Source organism: Camelus bactrianus, chromosome 15 (genome assembly GCF_048773025.1).
Source record: "Camelus bactrianus isolate YW-2024 breed Bactrian camel chromosome 15, ASM4877302v1, whole genome shotgun sequence".
NCBI lineage: Eukaryota > Metazoa > Chordata > Mammalia > Artiodactyla > Camelidae > Camelus > Camelus bactrianus.
In genome coordinates, this window is record NC_133553.1 from 15,275,091 (window position 1) to 15,292,633 (window position 17,543).

Below are 17,543 nucleotides of genomic sequence, written 5' to 3' on the forward strand. Positions count from 1 at the left end.
CTTCCTTACCTGCAGACAGGTCATTGCAGGCTTGTGGGAGGGCTGCCGTGATTGTTAACATCGAAGGCACAGAGGGGCACCTGGGACGCGTGGGTTCTTGATGCCGCCTTCCTGCCCCCCACCTCTTCCATTCCCTGTTCTCCAGCCCAAGACTTGGGGGGTGGTTCTTCTGAGGCTGGGAGCCAGGAAGGGCGAGAATGGGCCTGTGAGGGATGGGGAGGCCCAGGACACCTGACTGAGAAATGGGTGGGTCCGTGGTCACAGTTTCCCGTTGGGGTCACTGAGCTCATCAGTGGCCATGTCGACCCCCGTTTGGTCGCTGAAGGACCGGCCCAGCCTGCTGCTTTTTCTTCTGCTGTCACTTGTTGCTTCTGCTCAGGGTGAGGATGCACTTTTCAAGAACCCTGGGATTTTACAGCGTTGAGCACCTCCAGTGGTGATGCTGATCGGAGATTTTACCTGCCAGCCAGGCCGAGTGCCTCGGTGGACGCCGTCAGCCCCTGTTTTGTTGAAGCCCAGGGCTTGAATGTGTCTTGAGATAATAGATCTGTGTGTCCTTAAAACGTGATGTTGATGTCTCGTGAGCTGCTTTGTGCTTATTTCTGACTGAATGAACTCCATGCACACTTGTCGAACATTCACTGCATTTTGTCACTGGCCTGAGTCCCATGGTGGGGGGGACACAAGGGTGACCGTGACTCTGGGGTCTGGGACCTTTGTGGAGACAGGAATGTAAGCAGACAGTGCAGACGTCGAGGGCCACTGAGCCCAGCACCTCGGCTGGAGCAGAATCAAGGGTGATGGGGAAACGGAGGTGAGGGGGCTGTGGGGTCCACGGTCCCGGGGCCAGGATGCTTAATGTGACACCAGAAGCTCTCAGGGTGTCGAGCTGCAGCTTTGGTTTGGGTGAGGAAAGGTGCAGTGGACATCAGTCTGAAAACCCTGTCGGTGTTATTTTTCCGCAGACGGTGATGTGTATAAAGCCCAGACTCCCAGCGGGGAAACCCAAGGGGCACCGGAAGTTAAGGAGGACCTGGACATGACCGTGGAGGTGCCTGAGGACCAGGTGGGTAGCGGGCAGTGCATGACCATGCCCGCCTCCTCCTGACTCCCACCCCATCAGCCCTGCCTGCCTGCGTCTCACCCGCGACGCCTCCCCCAGGCTCTCCCTGGCTTCTAGAGTGTTCTGTGCCCCCTCCAGCTAGCTGCTCCTCATCCTCCAGATCCCAGACCCTGATTTTTCTTGCTCGCCCACCTCTCCCCCGAGGCGCTTCTGCTGCCAGGCCCTTCTTAACACTCGTCACAGTTTGCTACTGTGCATTTAGCCTTGTCGTTACGTGATTACTGTCCCTTTGTCCCACTAGGCTGAGGCTCCGTGAGGAGCAGGTGGTCTGCTTTGCTCGCTTGGGTGGCCCTTGTTGCTAACAGAGTTCCTGGCAGGCAGGAGGCCCTTAATAATGGCTTGAATGACAGAATGGCGATGCTCAGATCTTCCCACGCAGCGTCGCCTGCGCCACTCCCCTCCCACTGCTGAGTGGAGGCTGAAGTCGAGGTTTTCATCAGTGAGGAAGGCGGGCTGTCCTTTGCTCCTGCCGGGTGACATCGAGTAACATCCGATCTTTTTTGTGACGATGAGCGAGGCTGACACTCTGGCCTCCTTAACTTTTCCTTTATTCTGGTGCCTAGAACTTCCCCCCAGGACGTCCAGGCCAGTTCAAGAGCTCCCTGGGGCTGTGCGGAGAGGGGAGGACAGTGAGGAAATGGGGCAGGGAGGGTCCAGCGCTTAGCGGCTAAGAGGGGTCACCGGCTGCTCTGGGCGTTAGTCTCCCTGACGGTCTAGGACGGCTGGTGACGGGGCATCTTGACCTGTGCTCTGACTCCTAACATGCTCCCGTTTCAGCAGCTCTGTCTCCTGACTCTTTTCTCTTTAATTTACCCCCAGAGTGATGTGTACTCCCTTCACGCGTGTCCCCCTTTCTCTCCTCCAACTTGGGTCACTGGGTTTTCTACCACCTGATGCCTTAGCGGGTGATGTCCGCAGTCTCTCATTTTTTTGCGTAGATTGGAAGTTGCCTTCTTGCATTCCAGGGCTCCTGGCCAGAAAAGCTCATTCTTGGGAACCCTTGTAGAACTCCGCTGATGCCCACCTTTGGCTCATGAGAGCATCCAGATCGGGCGCCGGGTTAGAGAAGCCGCGCTGTCGGTGAACCGCGTGCTCTTGGTCGCCTGAGTCCTGAACCCTGTCTGTCCTGAACCGAGTGGTCCCTGAACGGGACAGAAGGCGAAGCTGTGGGAAGTACGATGGAGGGGAAAGGGAGAGGACACCAGGGACAGGACTCGGGGTGGGGGGGGGCTGGTGCTGGGAGCGGCGTTACTGCTGGTCCCTACACGACATGGGGTGTGGTCCCTCTGTAGTCACCTCTCCTCTGCCTGCGCTGCACTGCCTCCTTCTGCGTTTTCATGTCTAAGAAGTTACAATTTGTTTCCAATGTTCTGTTTCTCTTTGGTGTTGGAGCAGATAATGTATCCCCTGGACAGCCACCTGCTCGCCCTCCGCCGTTCCTGTGAGCGCGGCTCGCGTGGAGACCTGCGAGGGCGACCGTGCGCACTGTCTGCTTTATGGGCCTTCATCCTCTGACGGTGGTGGCTGGGGCTCCTTCTCGCTCCCAGCCTTTCCCCCGTGAGGGTCCTTTGTCACCTTGGTTCAGTCTGCATGAGCTCTCTCTCCCGAGCTCTAGACGCGTACGCACGTCTGCGGGTCTGCGCTGCCCGCTGGATGGTGTGAGATACCAGCTCAGCCAGGCAAGGACAAGCCCTGTCTCCTCCCACACCATCCCTGAGCCTGGTCCGCGTCCCGTCTCAGTGCACGGGTGACACCCCATCCACCCGGGAAATCACAGACGACACCTGCGGGAGGTTCTTGAGACTCACCTTTTTCAGCTGTTTCACATCCAGGTCGTCCCATGTTCTGTTGGTTTTACCTCCCAAACGTGCCTGGAATCTCTGCCTGTCTCACCGTCACCAGAGTCCTAAGTCCTGCTGTCTCCAGGCAGGATGGCCGCGGTCGCTCTGTTCTCCGATCGCCGCTCGTGTCCCTAAAAGTGCAGGGCTTCCTCCCGCAGCAGAGCTGCCTCGTGCTGCTCCCTTCAGCTGGAAATTCTTTCTTTCCCTCTTAACGCAGTGATGGCTTTTCATCCCTCGTGTTTGAGATTAATGGCCGCATTGGAGGAAACGCTGACTGCTCCCCCGGGTATGTGCAGTCCTGTCCTGTTCTCTTTTAGGCCCGTGTGTCTCTCCTGCGGCACCTGCCACAGTTGTGCTTTTAGACTTACTCGTGTGATTATTTGATGAATGCCTGTCTTCCCCATGAGACAGGCAGCTTCTCGAGGGCCAAGGCTGCATGCACACACTGCCGGTGCTCTGTGGCTCCTGCTGGGTGAGCGAGTCAGTGTCGCCTCGCATCGATATTTCGGTGAAAGAAGGTGATTTTTTTTTTGTTTTTTTTTGGGGGGTTTTTTTTTGCATTGTTTTCAGTTGAAGTAGAGTCAGTTCACAAAGTTGTGTCGGTTTCTGGAGCACAGCATCGTGTCTCAGTCACACAGAAGAACATACTTTCAACGCTTCTCTGAGTGTGCTTTGGGCAGCCCCCACGGGGTTGAATTCTCCGTGATTGCTTCTCAGCGTAAACCACAGGGAGAGAAGGCTCACAGTCACGGTCTGAGTGTTCGGGTCTGGGCTCATGGGACTGACTCCACAGGTGTCTACACAGCCACAGGACCCAGGTGACACCTGAGGTCTAGGCGCATGGGGTTGACCGTACTGAACGGTCACCTGCTTGCCTACACAGTCCCGGAATTCAGGTGCCGCACTCTCGGGGGTCACTGACGTGTGTTCTGCTCACTCGGTGAGGGCGTGCGCCCCACCCACTAGCTCAGGTGTGGCTCGGTGACCTGCTGTTGCCGACGACGGGTCAGTGGAGGTAAGTGACACGTCCAGGCAGAGGCCTTAAGAGCCAGCGTGGCATTGGCCACCGTGCCTTGTCTGCCTCCGAGGGTGTGGAAGCTTGGAGTCGGAGTCTCCGCGGGTCTGGGGTCCTGGGTGATGCGGGTGGAAGTCTCACCAGCCCCCCGTTCCCCTTTACGCAGGAACGTAGCTGGAGGAGCCCCCGTGGGGGCCTTTTCATGGGCACGGAAACACGAGTTTCCCCAGGCATGGAGACGTCCCAGGGCACCAGCAATGGTGGCTTATTGCCTTTTGCTGACGAATCGTGACAACTGAGGAGTAATCCCCAGGGAGAGCAGCACCCGCGGCCGCGCAGGGAGTGAGCCCAGCCCTGCCGTGGCGGCGTCTCTTGGATGCGGAGAAAGAGGATGCAGGCTGGGGTCCACAAGGGCGCGAGGAGGACTGCCAAGGCACTTAGAGTCACCTGCGGGCCAGGGGCATCTGCCGCGACCAGAGAGTCCCTTTTTACACAGAAGGGACTTATAGTATCTTCTAGAGATTTCTCCAGCAGTTTTAGTAACAGGCTGGCACCGCGTTGCAGGAGCCAGAGGTGAAAACACAGAGCAGACGCATCCTGGATTTGAAGTGACCCCTGTGGGAAGCCGTGGTGACTTCTCAGCTCCGCCCACGGAAGCGGCCCGGAGCGTCACCCGGTTCTCGTGCTCCTGGCTCCTCTCAAGGACGGCCACACGGGGTGACTGCGGCTAAATCTGAGACGTGTGTGTTTTCTCCCCAGAAACCAGCTGAGACGGCGAAAGAGGTTCAGGCGGCAGAGAGCGACCTCCTTGGTCTTGAAGGCAACGGGGTGAGTTGTTCCCACGCCTGCCTCGTGCTTGACGGCTTGGGTCTCGGTTTGGACGTTCTGGGTGGAGCTCGTGTGTGATGGAGAATGCCCAGACGGGCGAGTGGTCCAGGCTACGGATCAGCAGCAGCTGGGCTGCAGCGCGTGCCTCTCGTGTGCCGGAAAGTGCAGGAGTCATTTCCGTGGCTTCTGCACGAGGCCTAATTACCTATTACCTGTCGCTGTACTTCCAGTCACAGGCTGAAACACTTGTTTTCTGACAACTTTCAAGATATATTTTTAGGGGCAGGGGAAGGAGGAGAGGGGAACCGTGACAGCAGGTGTGTGGGAGGCTGCGTTGTCACGGATACCTTGGGCATCCTTCCGGGGGTTGTCCGTGTTGTGTAAGTGGCACGTCCAGGCCGTGCCCGTGGGCAGCACGCGCTCTGCAGACGACAGCGGGGACGCGCCGTGTGGTTTGCGTTTTCTCTCCTCGTCCAGATGCTTTAGGTGCGCCGTCCACGCAGGACGCAGGCTTCTTCCCGTGTTGCGCTGCGAGTTTCTGTGGCTAATCCGTAAAAACGTGTGTTGGAAAAATGAAATTTACTTTGATTTTTATTTCTTTAATCCAGGGGTATTTTTCAACTCAAAGTCACGTATTTTTCAGGTGTACCCTTTGATGCATGCATACAAGGTGAGATAACCGCCACCACCAGGCTAAGTAACATAGCCACCACCCCAGGAGTTACAGCAGTCACCGTTGTGTGTGTGTGTGTGTGTGTGTCTGTGTGATGAGAACATTCAAGACAAGATTTACTTTAAATGTACAATTCATGCCACTAAGAAGCAGATTTTTTAGGAGTTTGTTTTTAGAATTCTATCTTTAGATTTTTTTTTTTTTAAGGTGGTTTCCTATTTCTAAACGTTTGGCTCCAGGCAGGAGGCTGTGGAGCAAATCTGGGACATCCAGTCCAGTCTGTCCTGAGGCTGAGCCCTCCAGGGCTGCCAGTAAATCTGCGAACACAGCAGCCTTGCAGGTGACCCTTTCCTGCGCTTAAACTTGCCCGCAGCCTCTTTTTAAGAAGAGGGAGAAACGACTGCAGAGGCGGTGGGTGTAGGTGTACAGGAGCCGGCGGCAGCTCCTGGTTCTTGCCCACCTTGCAGAGGGGCCCTGCGGGAAGGACGCTGGTCCTCTGGGAGTCTGTTCGGGTTTTCAGCCTCAAAGGAGTTTATGATCTAACACAGACAGTTAGAGGGGATGATCTTTCAACCCCTTTTTTCCGTCCTTACAGTCTTCGATGTTTCTGGTTGGAGGCGGGTTCAGTGAAAAGTGTTCTGTCTGCATCTGGATGGTGAGGGAGGGCTCCTGATGCGGAGGGGAGGACGCTCACTGCTGGTGACGGACTGTGTCTGGCGGTGAGAAGACGTTGATCCCAGAGCACCGGGTGACCGGGGGCTGGAAGGTCACTCGCGCTGGGGACCGTAGAGGAGAGGGTGCTGTGTGACTCAGTTTCGGAGTGACCGATGCCGTGTTTGGACGGAAGTGTGACGCCGGTGTTTGCCTGCCCCGAGTCTGTGCTTTCGCTTGAATGTCTGCACAGCGGCTGTTGAACTTCGGCACCTGCGCCTTCCTGACTTGGTGGATAAATGCGTCTACTCGGGCCTCTGGGAGCCTCTTGGGTGTCTGTGGCTCAACGTCAGTCAGTAGGCTTAATTTCTTAGCGTGAATCAAAGTGTCTTTCTTGATGCACGCCGTCCCAGTGGAATAATGGCAAACCAGGCACTGAAGGGCTGATGCCGTTAGCCATTTTATATATATTCCTTTCCGCTGTCGGTCACTGCGCGACCTCGAATGTGGCTCCCGTGCTGCACAGCAGGACCTTGCTGCGCATTTCACATGGAGCAGTTTGTGCCTGCAGACCCCAGACGCCCACCTCACCCCTCCCGCCTGTGCCCCGTGTTTGTATCTCTTGCACCGTCTGAATTACACTTGGGCTCTTAGAGTTACTTGTGTGCTTCCACTGTCTCCTCTGATAGACTGAGTTTTGTGAAAGAAGAGTTCAGTTTACTGTCATTCTTGGCACCCTGCACGTCACCGGGCGCACAGGAGCCGCTCAGGAGCCGCGAGGGCAGTGGGCTGCTGTGCGGCTGTGGCTGCAGCTTCGGGGCAGGGGGAGGCGCTCTGGCCAGAGGGCAGGGTGGGGCGAAGCTGGGCCGAGGAGCCGTTCCCAGGAGAGGGGACTGAAAGATGAAGCCGAAAATTCCGTGAGCCTCAAAAGACTACGTCTTAAGAGGGAACCATTCCCAAAGCTCTGACACTTCTCTGTGTGAAAATTAGGAAATCTTCTCTTTGGAAGATACCATGAAGTCAAAAGTCAACCGATGTGTGGAAGAAGCTGTTTGCAACACAAATAAGTTTTCTTAATTTATAAAGAGCTCGTTAGTGATTCATTCCAGCCAATAAAAGAAAGGCGAATGAGACCAATAGGAAACCCACCGGGAAGAATGCAGGTCTCCAGAAGATGCAATGAAATATATCCGTGTTACTTCTAATTAAAGAAATGCAAATAATAAGTGAGTTTTTTAAAAAAGTGAGACTGAGAATGCCCAGTGCTGGGAAGACGCAGGAAGGCAGCAGCGCTTGGCAGGGGTGGAGCGTGAGCCGGCGCAGCCTCTCGGGAAGGAAGAGTCTCTGTTTCTGTTAAAATTAAATCCGCACATTTTAGCCATCATTTCTGTAGGTAGGGCTAGCCCACAAATCTACTCACTCGTAACAAAAAATAGGAACAAGTGAGATATTCTTCCTTAGGGGCTGGCTGATTAATTTATGCTTCACCCAGACGATGGAAACACGGCAGCTGTAAAAACAATGTGGTGGGCCCATGTGTATGGGGGGGGGGCCCATGTGTACTTGGGGGGGGCCCATGTGTACTGAGGGGGTGGTAGTGGGCCCATGTGTATGGGGGGGGCTCCAAAATACTACATGAAGTGAAAAAAATCAAGATGTAACAGAGAATATGATATGCTGTGTTTTGTAAAAAAATATGTAATAAAACATACACAAAAACAAAGAGTTTAGGCTGGGAAAGGGGGAGTGCTTCACAAAATGGACAGAGGAGGCCAGGACTCCAGAGGTGGGGTCAAGGCTGGGGCCTGAACTTCTGAGTGACCTCAGGACAAGAAAGCATTTGACTGACCAGGAAGGTGAGAGGAGGTCGGGAGCAGCAAGGATTTATTAGACAATCTCCTTCCTGCAGGCAGTGACCGCTGTGTTTATTTTTTTAATAATAGGAAAAAGAAGATGAAAGGCTTTATGGAGAAAATGAAAGAAAGGTTTGTATCAAGAGATTCTTTAGCTTTGTGTCTCCTATTCTGAAGACAGACCTAACAGGATTGTCAAAGGCTTCCAGAAGCTCGTCAGGTGCTTCTGAGGGGTGTAAGACTCCGCTCACCATGTACTATCGCTCTGTTCCCCGGAGGTGGGAAGCAGACTCAGAGCAGATGTTACAGCATTGCACGTGGGTGGGTGGGTCCACGGTAAAGGCGGATAAACAGCAGGGGCGGGGAGCCTCCTTCAGGGTCGTGTACTGGGTGACTCCCCCGTAAGTTGTCTGCAAGCGGGCACCTGGGGACACTCACTGAGACGTCCAGGCAGATGACCCACACCCCCGACTCCTGCTGCTTGGGAGGAACTTGTCCACACGGTGAGGGCGCCGGAGGCGGACGGGCCCCCGGCACGGCGAGGCTCACACCCGGGAAGGCCATGGCTCCGGCCGGGCGTCTGGCCCCATGTGGCCGGCGAGGGTGCGTCCGGCTCCGCGGTGCTGCCCTCCCACCCACTCAGCAGTGGCTCTGCCCTGAGTAGAGTCAAGGCCTCTCTGTTATTTGGGAAACAACTAAGCGGCCATAGTGACTTTCGTCTGAGTGCCTGAGGCTTTATTTGTCCACTTCTAAGCTCACTTTGACTCCCCGTCACCCCCTTAAAAAACTTGGGCCATAAATACTGATCGTCGGGAATGTTCCCAAATCAAAACCAGCACACGGAAGCCACGTGGGTGTGACGTCAGCTCGGCCTGGAGTGTCGGCCCCTCCATCCCTCGTCCCTGCGTGACCTTGGGAAAACCCACAAACTTCAGAGCCCCAGTTCCCTCTGCTCCAAGTTTGCTGTTTGACCATTTATTTATAACAAAATGAACCTCCAGGATTCGAGGTAACACGTCTGGACTGTGCTCGAAGCTGTGCCTTATGTGAGTCGGAGTGCGGACTTGCTGGGGCGTCCTGACAGCAGCCGGGGGGAGGGCGCCCCTGAGCTGCACTTCCGGGGTGAGCGTATCTGACCCGCGGGTGCGCACGCGGCCCTGTGAAACCTGCTGAATCCCAGTTTTAGCACTTCTACTAATGTGCACGTGTCCTTTGTTAAGTGACCTACTTCTCTGCGCCTCATTAATTCAATCGCCCATTATTTTACACATTTGTAGGCTCACTTACCTCTGAAGAATCAGTTGAGACAATGGATTTGAAAGTTCTTGAAAAGCAGAACGTGTTTATGTTTAAAATGACGTTTGTGTTATGTATACTTAAGCTAAACAATGGAAGTACATGTTTTCCAGCCGCAGACACTGGATTCTTCCCACTCTTAACTCCTGTTAAAATCAGCGTAACCGTGTTGTCGGGCGTTCCGCCCTGTGGAAGGGCCTCTCAGCCGCCAGCCTGTGCTGCGGAGACCGTAGCGGGTGTTCGCCTTCTGTCCCTGTAAGTTGAAGTGACGTCCGCTTGGCTTCTGGTGTCCAGTAGTTCTTTGGACGATGCATCGTTTGTTTGCATATGCACTACTTGCTGTTTTTATCAGAACGTTTTTGCCAGACACAGTGGACGGAGAGTGCAGACTCTGGGCACAAGTGCACTGTGTCGTGGGCACGGTTTCACTTCCCTGAGCCTCAGTCTCTTTACTTGTAAAACCAGGCTAATTTCTCCCTTGTGAAGTCAGTGTGGGCGTTAGGAATGTTCACCACGTGCCCTGTCCGGTGGGCTGAGAACTAACGGCAGCTCCGTCTTTGTTGCTGTTCTCCAGACTAGCCGAGGTTTCAAGTCCTTGACGGCAGGAGTTCGCCTTTACATCCGCATTTTTCTTAGTGTCAGGCACACACAATGCCTTACTCATAGCTGGCAACAGCTGTATTTTTAAACTGAGTTTTGCCCTATTGTATCTCATGTTTTAAAATTCAGAATACTTTATCAAATGATAAGCAATTCATATTTATAGTGGATTGTTAGCAAATACAAATAAGAAAACGTCAAAACATTGAATTCTTATTTAGAATCTATTTTTGTGTCTGTGTGTATTTCTCAAGCCTCCGTTCCATTAATTTTTAAATACAGCATATTAAAGGGATCATGACTTGGCTGCTAATAGAAAAATTTATGTTGACAAGCACTATGAATCAATATTGAGGATATTTTTGGCATTTAAGTTTTTTTTTCAATATACTTCAGAATGCTGATTTTATTTATTTGAAATATAAGCATTTTGAGAAGAGCTTCCATTTATATTTAAAGAAAACTCCCCAAACCACCCACGAAACGACACATGAATCACGTGCTTATGTGGGGCCTGCCCGGAGCAGCGCTAGTCTCTCTGCTTCTTGGGTGTCGTCTGCTTTGACCATTGATCTCATGCCAGGATTTGAAAAGATGGTTTCATCCTTCTTTTACTGGAGTAAGTATTCAGTCTGATTTCTCATTGGGTATCTGTTTGTGATTATAACGAAAAGTTGAGAGTCTCAAGAAAGGTTAGGGTTAGGGTTAGGGTTAGGGTTAGGTTGGCCTGCAGGGTGCACTTACGCGCAGGTCTTTTCGATTTGTTGTCCTGCGGTGCAGCCCACGGCCGGCTGAATCCGTGGGTGTGGGACCTCGGCTCGGGAGGCACCTGCATGGACAACTATAGTCGTACTCGGATTTTTGACTTCGTGGAGGATGGGCTCCCCGACCCCTGTGTTGTCCAAGGGTCGACTGTAAACAGTGGATTGATTTACCCAGTAATGCATTTAAAAATGTGAAGTTTAGACCATGAAACCAGATGTGGAATTACTCTGCTTCCTTCCGTGTCGGCTGATAATACCTGCAGTCTGACATCCACAAAGGGCACTCGGACCCCCTGGTGTGCAGGTTGGTGGCTTTGCTTTGTTTCTGCATCACAGGATGTAATCAGAACACACGTACCACTCCTGATTGACAGGCACCTGGGCAGGTTGCCATAGTGACAGGTTCTGGGCACAAAGATGAAATGATAATTGTGCATGCTTTTTCCAAATGCTCCAAAAATTAAGTATAATTTGACTAGTAAGTGTGCTATCAGTAAAACATTTCTTAGATAAGATTTTTAGCATATATATTCATTGACGTATGAAATACTCCATCACCTTGTAGAGGAACATTTGTTTTATGACAGTGTTTTGTGTGATTAGATCCAGTTGAAGTCCCTTCAGACGCATGTTGAAGGCGGCACTGGACCAAACCTCAAAGCCTGTTGGGCATCATGTGTTAGTCCTGTCCCTGTGATGGAAGAATAGCAGGTTTTGTCTGCCTTTGGAGCATCTACAATTTAGCCCACTGGAAAAGCCAGAGAGAAGAATTACCCAGCAACACAGGACGAGAGCTCATGTCTGTTTAAATTTATTCCTTGGGACAAATGTAAACTTAAAAGAAAATGTATACTCGAGTGTCGCTTGTTCTGTTAAAATCTTGATGTTTATAAATGGGAACATTTAGAACATAAGTATAAATTGAGAACCTGCTGTCTAGCGTCTGATGTGACAGTGGACCACTGGAGGTCATTTTGTCTGCAGGTGACCGCCCGAGGCTAGAATTAGTGTCAGGCACCCTTTGTGTGGCGCAGCATGCGTTTTCTGTCTGAGGTGGACTCGTAGTTCAATCTTCCGGTCCAGGAATGCTGCTAATAGTGCTGGGCCGTTGGACCAGAAGGAGCAGTGCCCGGGTGAGATAGGGGGCAGGTGCGCCCTCAGATGATGGCTGGCCTCGCCGTGCATGAGCACGCAGCCTCACGTGGGGTGCCGGTGGTCCCGTTCCTCCCCGACCCCACACCCTGTTCGGACTGGAGGGCCGCCCCCCTCCCTCTCCGGAAGAAATGCAGCTTCTCAGCTGCACTTATGGCGCCTCGTCTTCCACTCTGTCCTAATGCCCTGCCTCTAACTGGTTCACGAGTCCCCCCCTTCCAAGAGCCTCTTAAATTGCCCTTCCTGGTCATTTCTTCATGCTCTCTTTCTTTGGCAATTGTGCTATTTCACTCGTGCCTTTCCCCCTCATCCCCCCGAGTTACTTTGTGTGTGTTCTCACGTTTTTCAGCAAACCTCTCACATGCCTGCTGTTTGTTTTTCCTGCTGGGTGGCAGCTCCCGGCGTGAGGGCCCAGTCTTCTGCTCGAGGAGCGCTGACTTGACAGAATTCTTAACCGAACAAGCCTGGGCCTTCTAGGGCTGGAGCTGGGCGTAAGGGAGAGACTGGCCTCTCACAGCCGTTAGTCTTCAGCGTTTCATGTGCTGAAAGACTGGCAATTTCAAAACACAATACGATTTTTGGGCGGAGTCAGCAAAGCAAGACACTTGGGAGACAGAATAGAACCCTGTGGGTATTTCCGGCAGGACAGGTGGGAGCAGGGGCCCGGCCCCGATCGGTGTTCTGTGCTTGTTTTCTTAAAAAAAGACTCACGTTCTGTTTTGTGGTTTTTTCGGTCATTATGACTCCACCCCAAATCACGCTGTGGCCCAAAACCTCATCGGACGGGGAGTTTAGGGAGACCCGGGCTGGTCGTTGTCGGAGCCCTGCTTCCAGAGGGCGGCCGAGGCTGGGGGGCGGCGCACCTCACTCAAGGTCACGTAAGTGACGCGTTGCTGTGGTTCCAGCTGTAAAATGAATGATAACGCAGGGAAACGTTTTTTTAAAAAATAATCAAAGTAATGGTTTATATCAATTGACATAAATCATATGTAAGTGGTTTAACACCCTTGACAAATGCCGGGCTCAGAACACAAGGCATTTTCCATCGCCTGCAGCTGCTGACGAAAACACCACTTAAGCATCTTGCCGAAATCAAGCGTGCTCGCAGATCCGTAACAGTGATTTACTCTGGTTGCCTGCTCCGTCAGGCCAGCAGGAGAGGGGTTCATTTAATTAGCATTACCAGAAATGCCAGCGAAGCCAGGGGGGTTTTGATCCAGCAGTGTCTCTGACTCAGGATTTTTGTGACAAAATGAAAAGGGCATTGATTCTTTCATTGATTTTTGGAATTCATTGCCTGCCCAGTGTCTTGACTGTTTTTTTCGTTTTATTATCTTAATGCTACTCTGTCACTGCAGCTAGTATTTTATTGCTTCCCTAAGAGACAAGGTTACTATTGATCAACACTGGAGTCTCAAAAGCTAAGTGGAGGTCATCAGTACTGCTGAGTAGGATTTGGTGAATTAAATATTAAGAAACAAATTTTTTAGAGAATTACGCTGCTTTAGAAAAACAAAGCTCGGATTCCTCTGCACGTAGGAGATTCATTTGGATTCAAGCAAAAAGGGGGATGTTCGCTTTAGACTAGAAGAGCTGCTTTAGCGTTAACTGCGGATACGTATTCTGCGTAATGCTCTTCATTAATAAAGCGGGAGGTGTTGAGCTGATGTTTTATAATAGAGCAGACATGGACGAACCAATCTTATCTTTTCATCCGGTGGGCTCCACTGAAGCACTTCTGTTGAATCCTTGCCAATTTTAGAAATCACATTTAGGGACCTGAAGAGGAGATTAAATGGGTCCAGTCTGGTCTAGAGAAACAGCCCGTGAAAGACCAGCGAGTTACGGGAGGCGCACGCTTGGGGGTCTTCTGCACCGCGTGGTGACTGCAGTTAACACACCGTGCTGTCCACTTGGAATTCGCTGAGACAATAGATCTCAAGTGTTCTCCGCCCCCCAGAACGAGGCGACGGTGCGAGGTGAGGGACGGGTTCACTAACTTGATTGCTGGAGTTGGTTCGGGACTCGCACATCTACTGAATCATCCTTAGAAAACACGGTGTTGTGCCACCTGGATGTGCATGGTCTTGACCGTCACATACCTCAGTAAATGTAGAAGACAAGGTCAGTCCTGGGGCCAGTCCTGGACGCGTCTGTACCTTTGCTCCTGGTTTCTAGGCTGAGGACCCACGACGGCCTCTGAGCTCCCCTTCTCCAGTGGATTCAGTCCTTCCAGCATCCATGGGGCTGGGCACCCCCGCCCCTCCCAGGCCTGTGTGTGCCGCGGCCCCTGAATCCAGGCTGCCGGCCCCGCGCTCTTCCAGCAGACCGTCCTGCTCTCTCAGCCGCTGCCTGGGGGCAGAGGGTGGAATCCTGGCAGCGCTCTGGGATTGGGCCCTCTCTGTCTCTCTGATGGGCTCAGTTTATTCCTTGACCTTGACTTTGTGGAAGGGAGGGGAGGGGACGTGGAGCCGGTTGCTCAGGCAGGTGCATGCTCCACACCAGCCTGTGTCCGGCCATCCATCCATCAGTCTGTTTTTCTCATTCACCAGTTGTCCACAGGATTATCTGTTATAGAAAATCAATTTTAAGCAGATGAACGAGGCTCTCACTGGGGCGTCCCCAGGACACAGGCAAGAACAGCCCTGGGATTTTGCTTTGACCAAACTCTTAGTTAGAAGCGTCAGCAGGAGTGCCTCCACGGGGGCGGGGGGGGGGGGTTATGCCAAAGTAGCAGGAACAGGCGCCAAGAAAGGAGTAATTATGCTGCTCAGACCAGCGTGTGTCCCCCCGGCTGTGAGTCTGGCCTGGACGGGGGGGCACCATCCGCTTCTGTTCTCCGTGTGTGGTCGTCTGATCGCACTTCTGTTGGCCTCGGGTGGAGGGTTTTATTAGAATATGAGCAACTAATATAAGGACCATTGCAGTAACAAAAGGAAAGCGTTTTATTCATATTTGCTTGGTTTTCCACATTATGTTAAAGAGATGCTGTCTATAACTTATAAAACATATGAATTATTTTAAATCATGAGAATCTCTATGGTCGGTCCGTAGTGTTCTTGTCGGGTACAAAGAACCCAGGGTTTAGGTCTGTGTAATGTAGCCAGGACCGTAAATATAATTTTTGGAAACAAAAAGTAACATTTGAAATTCTCCTGTCTGGGAAAGCTGCATGAGAAACCTTTATTGGCTGCCTGCACCGCATTCTGGAAAGGTCCTTTTAGGTTTATTTATTACTTAGCTACCTGAAACTGATAGCCACATTTTGGAGCAAAAATATGTATTTTCCCCTGAGTAGTTCAGAGGAAAGGAAATCAGAAACATGAAAATGAAAGGGGCTGGAAAGTCCACGGGCACTTTGAGTTGACAAATGAGATTGTGCAGGACCTTTTTACCTGATTCCGCGTGTCTCCTGTGAGCCCGGCAGCTTTTGCCCAAGGGAGCGCCAAGACGAGAAGTGGCAGGGTCCCTGCGGCTCAGAGCCGGGCCTGCTGTTGAGGCTGTGCGGAGAGGCCGTCCGCGGGCTGCGTGATACCGACTCAGGTCACGGCGTGTTTCTTTATTTCCCCATCTTTAGGGTCGGTCTGCTTTGATATTTGAAGAAGGGGAATCCATGGCAGCGCAAAAAATAGTTCTATAAGTAAAACTCGCGTTTCTGCTTGGAAATAGAATGAGCAGGAGGAGACAGGCCTTGCCGAAGTTGTTATGTATCAGAAACCACATTCACACTGCAGTGAAACGCATTCAGCAGTGCGTCTCACAAGTTGGTAAATATCGTAGGCACAGGCTTGTGCGAATTTTAGCAAACTGCACGTGTGTTTGGGTGCAGCGAAGTGCTCCCAGACGTCCTCCGATTCCGTCCTCTGTATCAGAAGCCGGTGCAACATCCTCTGTCACCGCAGTCCAAGCCTGCATCACAAAGTCCACGCGTCTACGACTGATAATAAGCCTGCGTTAGACCCGCAGCGTTAGGCCCCTGCCCTGGCCGGCCCCTGCCCTGGCCGGCTGTCCGTGGAGTACCCCCCCGGGTCTGTGGGATCGTAAAATCCTGAGCCAGAAGCACCCCTCGGAAGGAGTCTCTTCCAGTACTGCCATATGACTGAGGAGGAAATGGAAACATCCCTTGGCTTCTTTCAATATTGTAATGTTTAGTAATTTCCGTGTCACATTAGAAATATTTCTAACCAATTCCAAATATCCAGTGGGGGTATACTCCACGTTTGTTATCTATTCAGGTAAAAGACTGCAAAGTTCGATGGGGAATAGAGCCAATATTTTATAACACCTGTAAATGGAGTGTATACTTTAAAAATGATAAATCACTGTACCGTAGACCTGTAACTCATTTACAGTGCATCAGCTGTATTTCAGTTAAAAAAAACTTAAAAAAATGGAAAAGTTTGGCAGTCTCTTAAAAAGTTAAACATCAAGTTACCATACTGCCCGTCTATTTTATATGTAGGTATTTACCCAAGAAAAATTAAAACATGTCCACAAAAAAAAGAGGCAGGTAGAATAGAGGTAATTTTAAGAGTGCAGTGATTATTAGGTGCAAAGTCAATTATTAAGTGCAAAGTTTGTTTACCTACTGGATGCATGTCAATTTGATATTTTGTAACTTGCTGTCTAAATTGTTTGACAGAATATTTTGTACTTTTGGGGTAGTAGTCTTTATTAATTTTGTGTTTTTATTTTTAAGTGAGATGGGTTATTCTGTATTAAAAAATTTGTAAGGAAAATCCTGACGTCATGGAAATAATTACCATTTTGAGAAAAAAATAAAAATTATTTTTCAGTTACAAAAAAAAAGACTGCAAAGTTGAGACACAGAAAGATGCAATGAGATGCAGACTTGTCATCCGATTAAGCAATGGCCACGCTCCTGCGCCCGGCGGGAAGGCTGCAGGCAGGCGGAAGGGGAGGCTCCGTGTGGGAAGGGGGTTAGGACAGTATTTTTAACGCAGTTTCTGTTCTTGCTTGCTAGATATAAAAATAAGCAAATAAAAGTAAAAAAAAAATCATATTAAACAAATTAAAATAATAAAAGCTATCTATAGAGTGGATTCTTTCTCCTAATTCTAGTTCAGAAAGCATCCTTGCAAATGGTGAGCTTGGAAGCTGTGGCTGAGTTCATTTCGGGTCTTGGAGGCTTGATGCACGAAGTGGTGAGAGGCTGAGGGTGCCAGCGTTAGAACTAACGCGCGGGCGCCTGTGTTTGTGACGTGCCGGGCGAGTTCAGGGGTGTTCTGTCAGATTCTGATGAACACTTTAGAGCGATGGCTCTCAAGCTTGTTATTCTCAGGACCCCTTTATACACTTAAATGTAACTGAGGCCACAAAGGGCTTTTGTTTGCGTGGGTTATAGCTATGGGTAGTTACTGTGCTAGGAATGGAAACTGGGAAATTTAAAACCATTTATTTATTTATTTAAAAATAGCCACAATAACTCATATAAATAGCATATTTTTCATAAAAAAAAAATAACCGTGTTTTCCAAAATACCTCCTCCTCCCACTCTGGGCCCGTCGCTGCCCCGCGACCCTGGCCCGGGCTGGAGTCTCTCCTGGCTTCGGTTCTTCCGGACCTCCCGTAGCGTGGAGAGCCCCGAGACGTCTGAGCGCCCGCGTCTCGGTGTGGATGCCCTGCTCCCTCTCCGGGAAGACGCACCCCGAGCCCCGAGTGCATCCTGCTCTCCGTGGACGGCGCTTCCTGTCGCCCTGAGGTGGCAGAGTGGTGCCTGCTCCTCC

General features: G+C 51.3%; 1 protein-coding gene across 1 annotated transcript in view; it reads left to right on the forward strand.

Moving 5' to 3' along the window:
* Positions 1 to 17,543, forward strand: part of DCDC2C (doublecortin domain containing 2C) — an 81,679-nt gene that overhangs the window by 41,831 nt on the left and 22,305 nt on the right. Inside the window, exons 8-9 of the mRNA XM_074341496.1 lie at positions 966 to 1,066; positions 4,739 to 4,807. Coding sequence (XP_074197597.1) covers positions 966 to 1,066; positions 4,739 to 4,807 — 170 coding nt within the window. The remainder of the gene's footprint in view (positions 1 to 965; positions 1,067 to 4,738; positions 4,808 to 17,543) is intronic.